This window comes from Beta vulgaris, chromosome 8 (assembly GCF_026745355.1).
Source record: "Beta vulgaris subsp. vulgaris cultivar EL10 chromosome 8, EL10.2, whole genome shotgun sequence".
In the NCBI taxonomy this organism is placed as follows: Eukaryota; Viridiplantae; Streptophyta; class Magnoliopsida; order Caryophyllales; family Amaranthaceae; genus Beta; species Beta vulgaris.
Genome location: NC_079209.1, coordinates 27,709,800 through 27,728,580, shown reverse-complemented (window position 1 = coordinate 27,728,580; position 18,781 = coordinate 27,709,800). Strand labels below are relative to the sequence as shown.

At 33.4% G+C, this 18,781-nt stretch overlaps 1 protein-coding gene across 4 annotated transcripts; it reads left to right on the top strand.

Annotated features, from left to right (window-relative positions):
* Positions 1 to 2,348: 2,348 nt before the first annotated feature.
* LOC104901261 (transcription factor TCP2) lies at positions 2,349 to 17,123 on the top strand. Of its 4 annotated transcripts, none has more exons than XR_007268671.2 (3): positions 2,349 to 4,541; positions 6,197 to 6,261; positions 16,908 to 17,123. XR_007268671.2 is itself a non-coding variant. In XM_010688810.4 (2 exons), exon 1 carries the CDS (start codon positions 2,770 to 2,772, stop codon positions 4,492 to 4,494), a length of 1,725 nt encoding a protein of 574 aa, XP_010687112.1. In that variant the 5' UTR covers positions 2,349 to 2,769; the 3' UTR covers positions 4,495 to 4,541; positions 16,908 to 17,123. The 4 variants fall into 4 exon arrangements, 2 of the variants coding, with proteins under 2 accessions (XP_010687112.1, XP_010687111.1); XR_007268670.2 differs by having other exon boundaries at positions 16,898 to 17,123; XM_010688810.4 differs by lacking the exon at positions 6,197 to 6,261.
* The last annotated feature ends 1,658 nt before the right edge of the window (positions 17,124 to 18,781 follow it).

Here is an 18,781-nt window from a genome sequence, read left to right as displayed (position 1 = left end):
AACTAAGAGATGAATCTAATCAATAATAGAAATAGGAATAAAGAAGATTACCATTGCAAATAATCCAAATGTTTGATCTTGAATCCAAAGCGAAAAGCAATAAAGTAGGGTTCTTGAATTACTCCTATTTATACTAAACCTAAAACATAAAAGAAAAGTAATACAAAAATAGCCCGAAAATCATTGAAACACATGTGTCTGGTCATTTGCCCGATCGGGCCACACATGCCCGATGGAATCGGGCTAAACAATTTATATCAGTCCAAGAATGCAACATGCCAGATGCAATCAGACTGCACAATTTCTTTCATCAGCGCGCATAGCAGCACACACAAGCACTCCTGATGGAATCGGATCGACCCGCTCAATCGGGCTTGAACAACGAATTGCGAACGAGCGAAGGGCTCATCGGTCCTACAACAAATCTCACTTTTGACAATATGGTCGTCCGATAGGGCTTGAGGCTCCCGATGAGATTGGGCGAGACTCCGTTTCTTCATTGCTTGGCTTCAGATGCCAAGTCTTCACTTCTCCTTTTGTCCAAGTTCTCAGAGAGTGTTCTGGAGACCCCGAAACTCATCATGTATGCCTCTAAACCTCTCCATTCGGTGGTGGTAAATGTAATGCAGTATAAAATAGGAAAAAAGTTTTGTGATACCTACAAATCATCACAAAATATAAAGCCACAATAGAGATGGAGAAAATTAGCATAAAATGGCTCTTAAAAGCACCATTGACATACATTTTAACTTATACGTAGGAGGAAAGTCTATATAAAATCATAACATTAGTTGGCGCCAAATTCCAGCCTCTTCATCCCCTTTGGCTCCAATAAGTGGAATCCCCCCCCCCCCAATAGTTCTCCATTCTCCCTCTCATTTTTTTTTTCTTAGCTAATGCGACACAATTTTGTTGTTGGTGTATGTAGTCCCAACATAAATCAAGTTTATGTGTATCATCTCTCCTCTATTTAGGGATGGAGTGAATACTAGACAATGTAGTAGTAAAAATGGGGTAAAATAGGAAGCAAATAGAGATATTTAAGGGATTGAAACGGCGAAGTGTTTGTCCTTTCCTAATAAGACCAGTGGTTGCTCAAATGGGGAAAGGAAATAAAGACTTAACACATTGATCCTCGAGCACAACTCCCAACATAAATCAGGTTTATGTGTATCATCTCTCCTCTATTTAGGGATGGAGTGAATACTAGACAATGTAGTAGTAAAAATGGGATGTCGAAAATAGGGTAAAATAGGAAGCAAATAGAGATATTTAAGGGATTGAAACGGCGGAGTGTTTGTCCATTCCTAATAAGACTAGTGGTTGCTCAAATGGGGAAAGGAAAGAAAGACTTAAGACATTGATCCTCGAGCACACCTCCCTCTTCCCCTTCTCTCTCCTCAATATCCTAAAAACCTCCAAAATATTTATTGTTCACTAATTATTCGACAATTTCAAAATTATATTATAATATTTCTGCTGGCACAAAAAAAAATCAAATATCAAACCGTACCCCCTTTTTTTTTTTTCTTTCTCCCCTATCCTCAAATTCCTTTTTTTCTATTTCTTTTTGTTGGGCTTTCAATCAAACCATGTTACAGCAGAATTAACTGAAATATGTTCACCAGGTAATCTCATAAGTATTATTTCTTCGCCCAAAACTTTCCATAGTTGAGGAAAATAATGAAATTCATTCTTCCCATTTATGAACCATGATTTCATTTTGTTGATTTTGTTAAGCAGGTAAAGACAACAGATCCAAGAGAAAAAGAAAGAAGTAATAAATCTTACTAATTACACTAAATTTCCAAGCAATATAATAAAATACTGTCCGTAGTAAATGATTTTATAAATTAGGTCAGTTTTACTATAATATATTATATATTTTCAAAGAAATGTTAACACCATTTCAACGAATCGCTCAACTCACCTCAGCTCAAATCTTAACCAAAAGAAAAAACAGCTTAATATAATTTTCCACTTTGATGATCAGGATGAGAGAGAAAGAGAGAGAAAAAATAGGCTTTTTTTATTCAACTTTTTCGAGAGCATAAAAAAAAGTATTGGTTTTAGGTATGTGAATAACCATAAACTAATGCAGATCTCAACTTCCAACTCACTAGCTTATGTACTAGCCTAGCTAAGCTTAATGAGTTTAATGCTTTTTTTAGACTCTATTATAGTACATGTACCAACATTACTATTAAGCATCTGATGCTACTTTTAATACAATTTTTTTTATTAAAAATATATTATTATTATTATTTGTACTTACTAGTTACTACTGTCAATTTTTTTCATAGGCTCTAAATTTTTTTTTTTTTTTTGGAGTGTATAATGGTTCGTTGTGCACTTCTTGCCGTGTTGATGGAAGTGATTCAGTTTTGCTTTTGATTATTATCACTGCAGGGAGACAAGAGGGCTTACTGTAACAGTGTTTCAGCAGCAGAAACTACTGAATTCAAGCGTGAAAAAAAACGCCTATTATATTATATTTTTGTTTATTTTATGTCTCTCTCTTTGTTGCAGAAAAAGCCACAGTAACTCTGATACATCGTCATCAATGCATAGGACATAATAACAGCCTGAAAAATCAAAAGAAAAAAAAAAAAAAAAAAGAGAGAGAGAAAAACTCAAAAACTGAAAAAAAAATTGTATTTACTTTATTATTCACACTTCTGACAGCTGAGGAGAAAAGAGGGGGGTAAGTAGAAGGAGAAGCAAAAAAGCTGAGTATCTATTTTGTGGTTATTATGAAAGTGGGATGGTATGGAGGTGGACGAGATTGAAAGCCCTGAATCCAGTTGCAAGTACTCTAGGGTAAACTCAGCCAATGGTAGAATAGATTGTTCGAAGATAGGAGCAGGAGGAGGAGGTAGTGGAGGTGGTGGGCACGACAACGGCGAAGAAAATGAGTTGGATGAGATTAATCAAAGGAGAGGGGTTGTGTCCACCATCGAGGCCGCCGCTGCAGCTGGAAATGGTAACAGTGGAGGGATAGGAGGAGATATGATAGTTGGGGGTAGTAATCGATTTGGGAGACAATGGCAACATTCTTCTAGGATAATTAGGGTTTCCAGGGCTTCTGGAGGGAAGGACCGTCATAGCAAGGTATGGACGGCTAAAGGTCCAAGGGATAGGCGTGTTCGTCTTTCGGTAACTACAGCTATACAGTTTTATGATCTTCAAGATAGGTTGGGGTATGACCAACCTAGTAAAGCGGTGGAGTGGTTGATTAAAGCTGCTCAGGAAGCTATTAACGAGCTTCCGGCTTTAAATACAGCGAGTTTTCCACCGGAAACTCCCAGGCAGCTCAGTGATGAGCGGAGAGGTGGTGGAAATGGTGTGGATTCAGCTGATTTGGAGTTAGATGCTGATCCTAATTTTGGTCAGAACCAGAACCAGAACCAGAACCAGCAACAACAGATGGTTGCCAAATTAGGGTGCAGTACTAGTAACAATTCGGAGACGAGTAAAGGATCCGGCTTGTCGCTGTCTCGGTCAGAGATCAGGGTTAAGGCGAGGGAGAGGGCGAGGGAGAGGATGGCGAAGGAGAAAGATAGAGATGGTGAGCCGTCCAGGGTTAATGTTGGTTCGCATCAGCATCATAATAATCATCATGATGAACAACAACATCATCAGCATCAGCATCAGCATCAGCATCAGCATCAGCATCATCAGCAACATGTGAGCTCTATGCCTCAAACAACTTCTTTCACTCAGTTATTAACTGCAGGAATGAACAATCTGAATGAGAGCAACAATGCAGCTGCTGCAAGCTCGACACCTTCGCCACATCACCATGGGAGTTCGGAAGTGAGTTTGTTTCACAAACACTCAAGAGGAGGAGAGAGTAACAACAACAACAATAATAATAATAATCAATGGTTGTCAACAGGCTCTAGTACATCTCCCATGGCGGATTACTTTGGGACGGGACTTATGGGCCTATCCTCTTCTCGGGCAGGCCAAATCCAGCTCGGGCACAACACATCATCACTCCCCCCGGTGATGACGATTACTTCCTTCGGGGGGTCGGAAAATCATCATCAATCTCATGATCAGCTTCACCACCACCACCAACATTTCCCCTTTTTGCCCGACCAACACCTTATACAAGTCGCAAACACGGCTTCTCGGGCGAGTGGTTGTGGTGGTGCTGGTGCTGGAAGTACAAGTGATTATAACTTGAACTTCACCGTTTCCTCATCTCCTACTAGTACTACTTCCGGCCTCGCCGCTGGTTTCTATAATAGGGGGACCCTTCAGTCCAATTCACCGTCTTTGTTGCCTTACCTTCAAAGGTTTTCCGCCACAGACGGATCCAGCTTGCCCTTCTTCCTCGGCAGTGCAGCAGTTCCTTCAGCTTCACCTGCCGTCGAAAATCACCACAACCACCACCACCACCACCAACAGTTTCAGCCACCTGGGTTGCAGCTTTGCTATGGTGACGGAGGCTGGCCATCAGACCAGAAGGGGAAAGGAAAAAACTGACTTTTTCCTCCAATCATCCACCATTATTCTGCTTTTCCATTCAGTTTGTAAGTTCTCTATTAACTCTGTCCTTTTTCTTAATACATTTAACTTTTAAATAATGCATGTTTTCATTTCTTTATAACATATTCGTATCTATTACAAGTTTATATAAGAAAGGATTTTGGGAAGAAATTTTGGATAAAAATGAGGGGGTTTAGAAAAATGTGTTAGATATGTGAGTGTATGTGTGTGTCAATTATAAATATTGAATTTATGTGTGTTGAATATTCCTTAAATTATGAGAATGAATTGAAATAGTAGCATATCATATTAACATTTGTATAATTTTGGAATAGATGAACCATATTTTGAGATTCCAAAAAATAGGGATATATAGGAAGTTCCATATATTTTTTCCAATCCAAAATAAACAAATGTCTTTGGTATACACTATTTACATAGTTTGGTTGATTGTTTTTTTCTCAACTTTCCATTTGCGGGACTTGTGTTTCTTCATATGTTACTATGATGCTTGAAAAGGTACTTGCGTTGCTTTTTAGATTGACGTGTACTAGATTTATGGTACTGTCAAAATAAATGGTTAGCTTTCTTTCTTCGTAATCATTAAAATAAACTTTGATTACTGATATCAAAATGATAAAATGCTTACAGTTATCCAATCGTTTGTCCTTTGTGATTGATATGCATGGATTATAGTGAACAAGAATCGGCTGGTTGTCTTTGATTTTATATTTTCTGCTCAATTGTCAATTTGTCATCTTACAATAAGGGTAGAGAGAGAAGGGGTGGGTAACAGGTGTTGATAATTCACCCTATCAACCAAAAATAATTTACAGTGTAGTGCAGAGAAGATGGGATTTGTGGTATATTACTTGGAATTTACAAACCAATAATATATCATATGCCCTCCAATTTCTTCTCTGAAATTTGCATTTGTTTGCACTATTTTTCACACTTGCCCTGGCAATACATGTTCGCCATCCGTTGGCTAGCCTCACCTTCTTGATGATTGGTTAAATAGCTCCATGAAACATGGGTTCTATCTTAGATTGGGAAACTAAACAAGCCTTTCTGGTATATATACAGTTATATACACTAGTTATTACACCCATTTTTCCCCCAACTAGTTTATTAGACAAATTTTTAATCCCCGCACAAGTCATTTGCTAAAATAAAACTTCCTTTTTGAAATGCTGGAGATATTTTGAATTTTATACTATTATAGAATTGTAAAACCAAATAATAAATATTAAGTCCATTTACTCCTTCCAAATACATCTTTAAAGAAATAATCTTTGCGAATATCTCTAAGACTTTTTTTTATCATAAATATGTTTGATTATACATTAAAAAAATATAAAAAAGTGCTAGTTTTTCGATAACACAAATTGAAACGAGTTTAGAATTATCTTATTAATAACTTTAAAAATTTATATGTGGATTACGCCATTAAAGTTACTAAAATTTGATTTTAACAAATGAATGGAGCAAAGATATTTGAAGGAGACTAATATATAGTGAGTTTGATGTCACTTGTAGGTGCAATGTCTTTCACAGACTTTGGGTTTTTTTCTTAGCTATCGTATTCAAACTAGAATATCATATGCGATCGCAATCGTAGTAATAGTTGTGGAAACACTATATCAAGTAATTCATATAGTTTAATTAGTTTTAAAAAGTGTGCTTCATATGTGCCTAGGTGGAACCTGAGTCTAGGGGGCTAAGGAAAACACATTTGAAAAGCCAGGAGCACAATGACCTATGGTGAGGAATTTGGCAACTTTTTATCTACAAAAAACATAATTTTGACCAAAAAGTTTCAAATTAAGATATATCGAGCTTTAACACTCCAATCCAAAAAAAGGCCCTCACGTAATTGTGTGATTTGGATTCGATTTAGGCCCTAGGTACAAGAAATCCCTAATTTAAAAACCCTAAATTGCAATTCAGTCAAAATTAGATATAGCTGGCTATATGTATTTTCAATTTTTTTTATTTTAGCTTAAAAAACTTCGAAGCTTCCATAATGCTCTTCAAAGAACCTAGTTCTCTCCCACAATTTTGTACATGTGTTGTACTTGCACATTTTAGATTTTGCTCATTTGAGAAGAATATATGACAAATGTGAAGAAAAAAAATGTGCTTGAGAATATATATACTTTTTAGGTGCTAGTATAAACCCAATTAATTTGCACTAAAACTCGATAACATAATTTTTTCTTTGAATATGCAAAGGTGCACCTTGTCTATGTGATATCCCTTTTGCCTTGCCTTGTTATAAGCTTCTAAGACTATTTTAGCACCTTGATGCACCTAGTGCCTTTTGAAACTAAGATCCCTTGCCTTGCACCCTACTATTCATGTCCAGCTCCCCCGCCTCACTAGATCTATTATTGGAGGTAACCTGAACTACCACCCATTTAGACTCTATTTAGCAACACATTTAAGTCACCTTAATTGAGTAGATGCTAAAAGTTTAAGTAATTTAAAATAAATACTCGTGTTTGAGGTAAGAGCTTAAATAAAATTCAAGCTCAAAAATTGATTGAAATTGAGTTATTATCAAGTATATCATCTCAATTTAAGGTGTTGAAATTTTCAACTACTTTATCAATTCCACTCTTTTCAACTACTTTATCACTTTCAACTCTATTTCAACTTATTTTCCTAAACATAGCACTAATCAATAGATCAGTGACTCTATCGCAACAATCAGAATTACTACACCCTCTAGTCACCACTGTTTTAATTACCACATGGGAAACCTTTTCCCACCAGCCATCTAATGCTCCACCACCACTATGAATCACTTCAACCACCAGCCCGGTGATGCTCCACCACCACTACCACCTCCTAATCTCCTTTTTCTAAACAAAAATATATCCAGCATAACTATATCAAAACTGCATTTATTTCCTAGTCTCGAACTAAATGGTCCCTGAAAGGCATTGTCAATCCTCTCTTCATTTTCCAATTATCTTTAAAACCAATTACACTACATTATGAAAAACCAATAACTCGGGATTGCAGTGAAACACAAGTTATCTTCACTGGATCCTCCTAGGTGTATTAGGTCTCACACTAGCTATTAAGTTTCATTTAATTAAATCGAAAAGTATACAGCAGCAAAATCTTGCTCAAATAGCCTAGAAAAAATGACAAACGAGTCCTAATGACTTTAAGAAATCAAAATACAATCCTACCAAGCTTATAATACAAGTAGATCATGAAAAGGAAACCAACCCTTCCTAAAACAAGTAGGAATTGAAACAAGAAGTATATGGACAATTCTTATTTGAGCATACCATCATATTTTGGAAACAAAGTCCAACAACATTAGGAATGGACACGTAGTTTAAGAAAGAGATTAGTCAAGCTAAATGCACAAATTAGCTAACCAAGTCTTAGCTTATTGGTTACAATCCGTCTTGTATGGACCCGGTTCACACTAAAAATAGTGTGGACCAGGTCCGGACACGTGACCGGTTAAGAAATACTCACTTATACACTATATCAAAAATAGATACACTATATGATACATAGGTACACTATATCAAAAATAGATACACTATATCATAACTACGTACACTATATCATACAGAGGTACACTATATCATAACTAGGTACACTATATCTTATAGGAATACTATATTATAATTAGGTACTCTATATCCTATAGGAAAATATTTACTTAAACGCATTACAGAAACATATACTATATCAAAAATAGATACACTATATCAAAAATAGATATACTATATTATACATAAGTACACTATATCATTTTAATATATACTATATGTTTTTAACATACACTATATCATATCAATATACACTATTCTAAACTCACGTGATATGGATCGGGTGCACACTAATTAGTGTGCACCAAGTTCATATTAGTTTTTTTATGGTTAAGATTGAAGTGTTGTAAGGTCAGAGTTTCGAATTCCCCCTCCATTTTTTTGTATTTTGTATTGTCTTTGTGACTCATATGAATAAAAAAATGCACAAATTAGTTACAATAACTAAAAAGCCTCAAGATATAAGTCTAGTTTGTCTTCTCTTCATAAATGCTTTATAAACATTCCATTTAGAAATGCATAAATAGTTAGCAAGTATTCACTTTGTTTAACCTAAGATAACCTCCTTTTGCAATCTCTCTTATTTTTTAAAAATCTACCCTCTTACTTTTTAGTACTCTTTGTTAAATTTTGGTACTTTTTTCTTATTTTTTGTTGTCTTATTAAGGTAATATTTCAATAGGAACAACTTATCAAAATATATTATAGGAAACCTGAAACAAAAAATAGAAAAGGAGGGAGTACTAAAGAAAACTTAAGATTATGATTAATGAAATTTAATGTAACAAAATATTCAACAATTTATTGTATACTAAGGATATTTTTTTACTCTAAATTAAATGTTGCTTCTAAAGAAACAGAGACTCATTGAAGACAAAACAAGTTACCTTTTAATTTGTATAAAAGTGATGCCTTTTTACATAAAAAAGATTCATTTTGACTTAAAAGTGAGCCATTTTGATTAAAAGTGAACTCATCCAACAATAAATTGACATACAATTTCGATTTCCAATGTTAAGGTTTGGATTATGTTTTAGAGAAATAGGGGAAGGGTGATTTCATTAGGTAGTAGAACTTGTGAGACTTACAATCATCCCATGAAATCACTAGAAAAACAATACAAATATTACAAAGCCCTAAACATATTAGCATCTCTTGTGATCAACTTTGATTTCTTGTTTGATGTCCTTGCATATTTGTCATTAGAGTGCCATTGGCATCTTTAGATTGATAATACATGACTAGTTCTGGAGATCAACATCCTACATCTACGCTCTACTAGTTCCACAAATTTCTGAGACAAAGCTTCCAAATTCGCATCCCTAGATCTATACACAACAAGCGCACAAAAAAAAAAAAACCATCATGATAAATATGAAGAAGCAAGACCCCAACAAGGGGGAGTAAAGTAACCCAAGGGAGGAAAAACGATCACAAAGGATGGAGGATTATTGATAATAGAGGACAAAAAGGTGAAAAACAAAACGAAAATAAGAACACAATATGAGTAGTAGAAAACAACATGAAGGTTTAAGATAAGAGAAAATTTGTGGCTTATTATGGACAAAAGCATTCATCATTCAGGGGAGCTCCTTACTGTAAAAAAAATTAGGATTTGCTTTGGAGAGGGAGAGGAGCTGCTATGGTAAGGCTTTGAATATTTATTGAGATTTTCTGGTAAGATCTCATATGAAAGGTACTATATTAAACTTGAGTGAAGTGACGCGTTAAATAGGTTAATGAGCTTAGGGGTCGTTTGGTTCAAAATAAGGAATGGAAAGGGAATGGAATGGGATGAAAGGATGGAATGGAAATGGAATGTGTTACTTTAGACACTTGTTTGTTTTGATGTAGGAATGGAATCATTGGCCTAATGACTCCCTTACTTTTTGTTTCCTAATGGTGGAGGAGGGTTTCAAGATGGGGGAATCAAAATTGGGCTAGTAAGGGAGTGAAAAAAATGGATAACCCAACCAAACATAAAATAAGGGAGTGTGTTACCTCAATCCGTTTCCAAGCCTAAAATATTTCCAACCAAACGGACCCTTAGTTAATAGATGCATATGGATTGATTATGCCATATATGGGAGTGAATCAGAATTCCTGAAGTTTAAGGAGTTCAATTATAGAAGTTTTACTGGCTACAACTTTGGGATTTATGTGACATGATAGGTTTCCAAAATGAAACAGTCAAAATGGCCGCTCTTGTTATGAAAAAAAAATCGTGTGAACCCGGTGTGTGCACCCAATAGATATTATATAAGTTGTAATGATTAGAACTTTTACTATTTTGTCTTTCCCTCTCCTTAGATTTCCTTGATTTTTCAGTTTATTCTCATAATTGCTTCATTTTTCCCGCTTCAAGTTCTTATTCTATTTTTCAGTGTTTGTGAAATAGTTAAAAATATACAATTGAACCTATTATAAAAGATTAGGATAATATTGTCGGTTTCGATATAGTGTGTTTGTGTGTGGTATAATATGATTATGTGTTAGTGTGTTTATTTGTGATAATATTTATTTATTTGTGATATAGTGTATTTCTTTTTGTAGCTATTTGTTATATAATGTGGTTATGTGTATTATAGTTGATTGTAGAATTGAACATATTATAGAATATTAAGATAATAATGTCAATTTCGATATAATGTGTTTGTACGTGGTATAGTGTGTTTTTCTGTGATATGTTTATTTGTTTTATAATGTATTTGTTTGTGATATAGTGTATTTCTATCTTATATAGTGTATTTGTCTGTGATATAGTGGGTTTCTTTGTAGTGTGTGTCCCGATTCACTTGCGTGAACTTAGTGCACACTAAATTTAGTGTAAATCAGGTCCACACAAGTCCGATTGCTTGTTATGTATGCGAGCGAAAGGAAAGAAAAGATGGACTCACACCCTAAATTAAACGATTGATCTATATGAGGTATAGTAAAAAACTCAAATGACGATCTTCGTTATGTATAGGATAGATAGAAAATCAAGATGGGCTCCTATCCAAGAAAAAGCAAATACATTACTAAAAGGGGCTAATTTTGCATTGTTATATACTCTTTGTCTTCTGCTTGTTGATTGTTTGACAACGCATTAGTTTTTTGTTTGGAAAAATTCACAAGAGAGGGTCCAATTATTATCCATTTTTTTTATAAGTCCTCACTATGGATTATTCTCTCAAAGTCCCAAGTTTACCATATTGTGATTTTTATAGGTCTTGACTTACTTATAAATGGATTAGAAGGTAAATGTTTTTTAATTTGGTCCCAATTTACAGGTCTATGTCACTTGCTGGAAGTGTTCGAATATGATAAATATTTAAAAATCTTACCTTCTAAACTGGTTATAAGTAACTTAGGACCTATGAAAACCACAAGATAGTAAACTTGGGATTGAAAGCAATAATTCAAAATTAAGACTTATAATAGAAAATGGATAATAATTGGGCCTTCTATTGTGAATTTTTTTTTTTTTTTTTTTAAATACAACTTTTTAATTAATAATAGTATCTTTGATTTATATTAGTACTAGTCTTCATATGCACGCGATGCGTGCGTTATTTTCAAAATTTGTTATTTTATTAGATACTCCATTCGTACTTTATTTATGATTAAACTTAAATGTGAAAAATTCAACAGTTAGATGAATTTAGATATATTTATTCGCTAATGTAAAAAAATAAAAAGGTTGTGAGTGATTGTTAATATTAATTTTTTGTGAATGAATATTGAACAGAAAGAACAAAAATAATGAGTTGGTGTAACTGAATTAAAGAGTATCATGTATGCCATTTTTTTATAAGGTATAAATATTTTGTCCATTTAATTTTTGATTGAAGTATTTGATGCATATACCATTTTAAACTTGTTTTAAATGGCAAGTTGGAATGAGAATTTTTAAATGATTTGCTTTTGTAATTTTTTTTATTCCATTAATTAGATCATTAAGAATATTTTAGTCACTTCAAAAGAGGACACCATACCTCCTCCCTTGACTTATATAATAGAGATAAAGCATAAAAAACGATAAATTTTTGAATAAATACCTAGAGACAAATTAAGCAACATCATAAAATAGTATAAAAGTCGAAGTGTCGTAAATAATAAAATTAAATGATGATATATAAAAAAGTTTAAACAAAGATAGGCTCACGCCCAAAGTTCAACAAAATCTATCTAAAGCCTATCCATTATTAATCAAATTTGCGTGGAACATTGGCTAAGAGTAATCCGGCACATATTCACCTAGCATAGCTTAGTCAAGACTCAAGTGTTAGGAGAGTAGGAGTTCCATTTGTCGAATTTGAGATTCCACACTCAAGTCCTTTTACTAATGTGCATTAGGCTCTCAACTTTAGATAGGCGGGCCAAAACCCAAAAAAAAAAAAAAGATGGGACATAGTCATGTACTGGGTTGCTAGAGGGAGTGTTGGAAGAGCAGTGGTTCCGCACCTCGACTATCAAGCACTCAATATGAGGTTCAATCCTCATGCAAGCAATAGGTCAGCCTTTGGAAAAGGGGGGAGGGAATGTGTTAGAGATATGATATATCGAAAAATATATTTATATGATATATTTTCCATATTGATATTATTAAGAGAATAATATACTTATGTTAAGATATTATTTACTTATATCTTTTAGGAAGATTATTTCTTATCTTATGTTACCTTAGGTTTTGTATAAATACTCTACTTTTGATGAATAATATCAAAGCACACAATTAACCATCTACCCTAAATTTGTCAAAATGGGTATGAGGGGCTGGGTTAGTCCTTGAGATGAAGTTAGAAAAACTGCAATTATTGGCCACTTGATTAACAATCACGTGGTCACGCTCGTGAAAGACAATCAAATTATTTTAAGATATTTGTAATATTTCCTTCAAAACAAAAAACATTATATGTAACCACTTAAAATTATAAAAGTAACCTCAAAAACGGTAACGTTTAGTATTTTAATAACTAACCTTTCAGATAACCCAAAGGAAACATATGATATCAATGAGAGATATAAGTAAGTTCAGTGATTATAAGTAATGCTTACTATATTATTAAAGAACCTCAAAAATTATAAGTAATCTAAAATGTATTTAGGGTTAGAGCATCTTTAATGGTTTTCCAAAAAGGACTCGCTAGCAATTATCTAAAATTCTTAGCAACTAGCTAATAAATCTTTAAAGTGCTTGTGTGAGTTTGACTTTGCGAAACCAATATGTCGTCGAGAACTAATTTGCTAAGCAAAGAAGTGTGGGGCCACGCCGGAGATATGTGAGGAGAAAGGGAGGTGTTGGACCTTCCCAAGCAAGAAGTAGCATTAGCTTATCAATGTGGCATCTGTTTCTTGGAAGGGGGTTGGTTAGAGAAACTTATTGTCGCTGTAGCTAAGTACAAGTACTTGTTATTAGTTGTTAAGACTTAAAATGATAGTCACGAGATGCATGAAGGGAATGCAACGCTGTGAGTCGAAGAGGTCTAGTTAGTTTGTTCATTATCGTAGAGTCCAACTCAAAATCTGCTCATTATTGTCAAAGTTAGGTTGAGCTAAAAGTACACTGATAAAAAAATTGGACAATCAGATCATTACTTATCAAACTTCTCAAGGCTTGTTAGGTAAAAAATATAGATTTCTAAAACAAGTACATGGCAGTTTTCAAATTGCACTTCTTATTGTAGGTTTATCAAAAAGAAATGACGATTAAAAAATAACAAAATAATAGAGGAAATACCCCTAAAATTATACAATTTCTTTTTTTTTTTACAAAATTTTTAAGAGGTCTACTTAGTTTGTTCATTATAGTAGAGTTAGAGTTTTTGTTTTTTTGTAACTCGAAGAGTTCATCATAAGCTAACTAAAATACCACTAAAACTAAACAATATGTTTTTTGTGTCCAAAAGATGTAGATGAGATTTGACCACGTGTCTTGAGTACCACTTTAAAACATTTTAACCAACTAAGCTAGCCACAAAATCAAACAATCTGTGGTGGAATCAATGCCAATTTTGCATGTTATTGTCAAATTTAGGAATGTTGATGTGGAGTGAAAAATAAATGGTATATATGATAAACTCATGATGACTAGTTAGAGTTTGATGTTGTAGAAATTGAAAAAGTGGGTGAAAGATTGCGTTGTCAGGTTATGTATCTGTTTAAGCCTTTGATCAAAGTATATATAATGTTTTAAACAGTTGGTTGTTTCAGGCTAATTGACATGGTTGGATTGACTTATATGGTGAATAAGGATAGGAATTAAATAGAAGGAAGAGTAATAATAGTTGTCATATTTATTGGGTGTTTTGTTCGTTTATGAAAAGGGAACACTAATGTATGAGATTGAGGAGTCTGACTTAGTCTATTACCACAAGGTTTAAGAGTGCAATCATTAGGTTGAATTAGTTATTCTGAAGAAACGGAAATCATTACCTCACCCCTGATACCCAACATGTATTATTCGATGTTTTAGACACTTAAAAATTTAATATCAGACCTGTTATTTAGGTGAAATTGTTGGCTTAATTATTGTTGATATAAGTCAATTATATCCCCTCAGCTTGAAATTCGTATCAAGTTGATTCTTTTTGGATTTGTTATGTTTAAAAACTTAAGGTTCTAATGCTACGCTGATGTGTGAGCAATAGAATTGATACAAACGACAAAATATACTTCAATTTATATAGGTGGCTTGTTAACATCTATTGATCTATTAATAAGTAAAAGTGCAATTATTTGAGCAATTTAAGGCATAAATTCCGGGTAATATATGTCTCAACTGTTACTCAATGGGTGTGACGAGGAAGATTTTATACTTGTGCTTATATTGTCCTATGAGAAGCTGTGGAGCTTTATGTTGGATACGAAAACATGTGATAAGGGTTATCTTGTCCTATTATGATTTTTTTTTTTCTGTACATTCTAAACATTAGGTTGGTTTTTTATTTAGTCTTAACATTTTGTGTATGAAGTTCGTTGCACAAGTATGTTTAAATTCTAAATAGCGAATTAACATATTAGTAAATAATAGAGAATAAGTAGGATGAAATCCATAAAAGTGAAATTACCAATGCATATCTTTTCTTTAATAACAATTGGGTTACAGTTTAGAGGATGTCTTGTTCAATATTTTTTGACTTGAAGAAATGGAATCAAGTATCTTTCTCTTTTGTCTTATTTGCTTCAACCACTTACCATTGTTTTGACCTTGTTTTGTTGAGCTTTTAAGGCCTGAAAACTAATTCAATAATCTGAATCCATTACTCCTTGTTGAGAATTTTTATCATACATTCGGGTGTATCATGCTCATAGTACACCCAAGGCTATTTCTTTGTTCATTTCTCATTCAAAACCTCCAAATGAAAATAATCACATAATAGGTAGAGTTTCAAATGAGCAAAAAATAGCTTTGGATGTACCATGCACATTGTACCCCAGAATGTATGATGGATGCACTCCTTATTTGGTTTGGATAGTGTGTTAATCATCGCCCTTACTTAAAACCAACCCAAACCTCCAAAATGTTACCCTTCAAATTAGAGGAGTAGCAAAATATTTTTCATTCCCTTACAAGTGATTCTTTTCCATTGAATCAAACACCCAACAAAAGTAACATTTTTTGTTACAATACCACCTGTTTACTTGATTCCATTCCTCTATTTCTACCAAACATTCCCTTAATGGTAATGTGTTTCCACAATCTGTTACCTTCCCTTTCCCCTCTAGTAGCAATCTATTTGTTGGTGGTAATGGTTTCCTTTCCTTTTCTATTCTAAAGTTTGAACCAAACATCGAACAAAAATAATAAAATTTGTCACTATTCTACTCCCCTATTTGATTTCTTTACTTTCGATTTTATGACTTGAACCAAATATAGTCTTAGAGGGTGTTTGGTATAGAAAACGTAAACGGAATGGAAAGAAGTTGGACAAGGAGGGGAAATGAAAATAATAACCGTTACCTTTAATTGTTGTTTGGTATCTTAGTGGAATGGAAACAATTGAGAGGGTTATGATTGAGGAAGGAAACGTGATTTGTTTCCACTAGTTTGATAAAGGTAACAAATGGAGGGATTATGTTTCCCCTTGGAAACGGTATTTGTTACTTAACACTCATACCAAACAATTAGAAATGAAAACACTTATTTGAATCCGTTTCCTACATCAAAATTTTCCATACCAAACACCCTCTTAGTCTTTTTCAAGTTATTAGTATATTCATCTTGAGGTTGATTAAGCTTGGACTAACATGACACCTTGTTTGGAAAGGAAGACAACATCATAAAGCCTTAGTCTCAAAATAATGATTTGGAGTCGACTAATATGAATCTTATAAAAATAAATCTTTTGTGGGAAATCGAATAGTAAACTTAAATACAGAAAAATTAGAAAGTGGAAGTGAAAGTGAGAGGAGAGGATTGAAAGAAATCAAGGCAGGGGAGATTAAGCATATTTTCCATTCCAAAATTTTCCAGAATTGGAAGCAAATGATTAAAAGTAAAAGAAAATGAGTCATTCCAATTCTCTTGACTTCCATAATATATCCAAATGATGGAAATGAATTCTTTGTGTTTTTCTTGCAAATACTCCTATCCAAACATACTCTTATTGTTCGTCAAATTTTCTTTATGCTGCTGAAAATGTGCATATTGTAGATGTGCTTACTAAACTCAACTCATTCACATATAAGAATTTATTTGTTAATTACACACCTTTAAGGTATTATGAATGATTCTGCTGACAATCTTTTTTACTCCGCTTCTTATACATGTTGCATAGCTCTTAGAAAATTATTATGCACTATATAGTTAATACTTGCATATTTTATTCATGAAGTTGTGTGCAGGTAAACATTGATGGAGCAACGTAAATAGAAGCTCTGAATCCCTCAAGTGAATGCAGATATGCCTGCTCGTGTACTGTACTTGTGTATTCAATGCTTCTGATTTTGTATGGATTCTTATTTTTCCCATTTTGAAGTCAATGGATTTGGTTGTCATTGACGTTGTTGAATTTGTTGAGTTCAATTTGTTGATTTATGCAAGCAAAGATGTTGATTCGAGGTACAGCGTGCGATTCCATTTAGTGGATTTTTTTCCTTATGGTGTATGGGTGTATGTTCATGAATATTTCCATTTGCTATATCTTTCTCTGACGGAGGGAGCTAAAACTTTCCATGCGAAGTTCTAGTAATTTTGGGGACCTAGGATAATATCTTCGTCCATTTTGTGAAAACTAGAATTTTCTAGGAAAGGTTACTAGTATGTTTTCTCCAACTAAATTCCTAAAATATTCTACTTATACTTCCTCCGTTTCACAATAAGGCTCCATTTGGTAGAGCGTAAAAAGTTTTCGTGGAAAACTGTTTTCCTCTATTTTTAGTTTTACATTGTCTGGTTGGCAAAAAAAATGTAAAACCATTTTCTCTTGGGTAAAATTAATCTCCCAATAATGGAAAATCATTTTTCCTTCAAAATGAAGGGAAAATTGTTTTCCTTATCTCTTTTGTACATTTCTCTTCCTACCCTCCTTACTTTCCCTTTCATTTCATCATTTTTCTTACACGGAACCAAACAAAAAAAAAAAACTAATTTTAGAATTGTGTTTGCCATTGTAAATTGTTTTCCATGAAAATCATATTACACTGAAAATATTTTACGCCCTATCAAACAAAGCTTAAGTGAAACATAGAGAAAGTAGGGAGTTACCAAGGAATTTAGAGAGAGAAAGTTGGGACCACCATAAAGTAGAGTGAAGAAGTATTGAAGTTGTGGTCTCCTTTTACTTTTAAGTGGTATATTTGTAATAAAAGTGAACTTTTTTTTTTTACCATTTGGAGCTTGGTTTCACTTGTTGTGATTATTCCAAATAAGGAAAGTATTCCACTTATTGTGAAACGGAGGAAGTATTTTGAAAGAATTATGTCTCGACTCTATTGCAATTACTAAATATAATATGGATAATATTATGGAGATAATAATTTATTTAATTGAGTCATCTTTACGTCTTGCTAGAGAATGCTAAAGACCTTTGGATTAGTAAATAATAATCCAAAAACATTTAAATGGATCCTACAAGGCCATACATTAAATTTGGATCCACAAACGAAATCCCGGCCAAGAGGGAGTAATAGGTGGCATTACTTAACTAATTATTCCTATAATTAGTGAAGTAATAAAAAAATAGAAGATACATTATCTCTCAACTTTTTCGCTCTTCTCTCTCACTCAAAATTTACGTAATATTTACTCCAAGAAAAGAAGAGTTTTTATTCCTTCCAACTAATATTGGTGGAGTGTTAATCCGGATTGGTGGACCAAATAGAGGAATCACAACGAGCATTTGTGGAATCCACGCCTCAAAGGTTATTTCTAAATTATTATGTGAACCTTAATTATATACGCACGAGATCCTGTTTTAAGTGCTTATGATTAGATTCATGAAATTCAACTTATAGTACTTATAATCCTACAATGGTATCAGTTTAGCACCTTGCATATAGTTTTTTGGTCGTTATAGTATGATTTATTTTGATGTCATTCATGGCTGATTTTAATTTCATTAAGGGGAGGAATTGAATTATGGATTGAATAATTTGATTGAAATTAATTAAATAGAGATTCAATTGCTTAATTTCTCAATCTAAAATGGCCAAAAACAATTTAAAAATTCGACCCTAATTTCGAAACCAAAATTTGAAAATTAGAAAATGGCCGAATG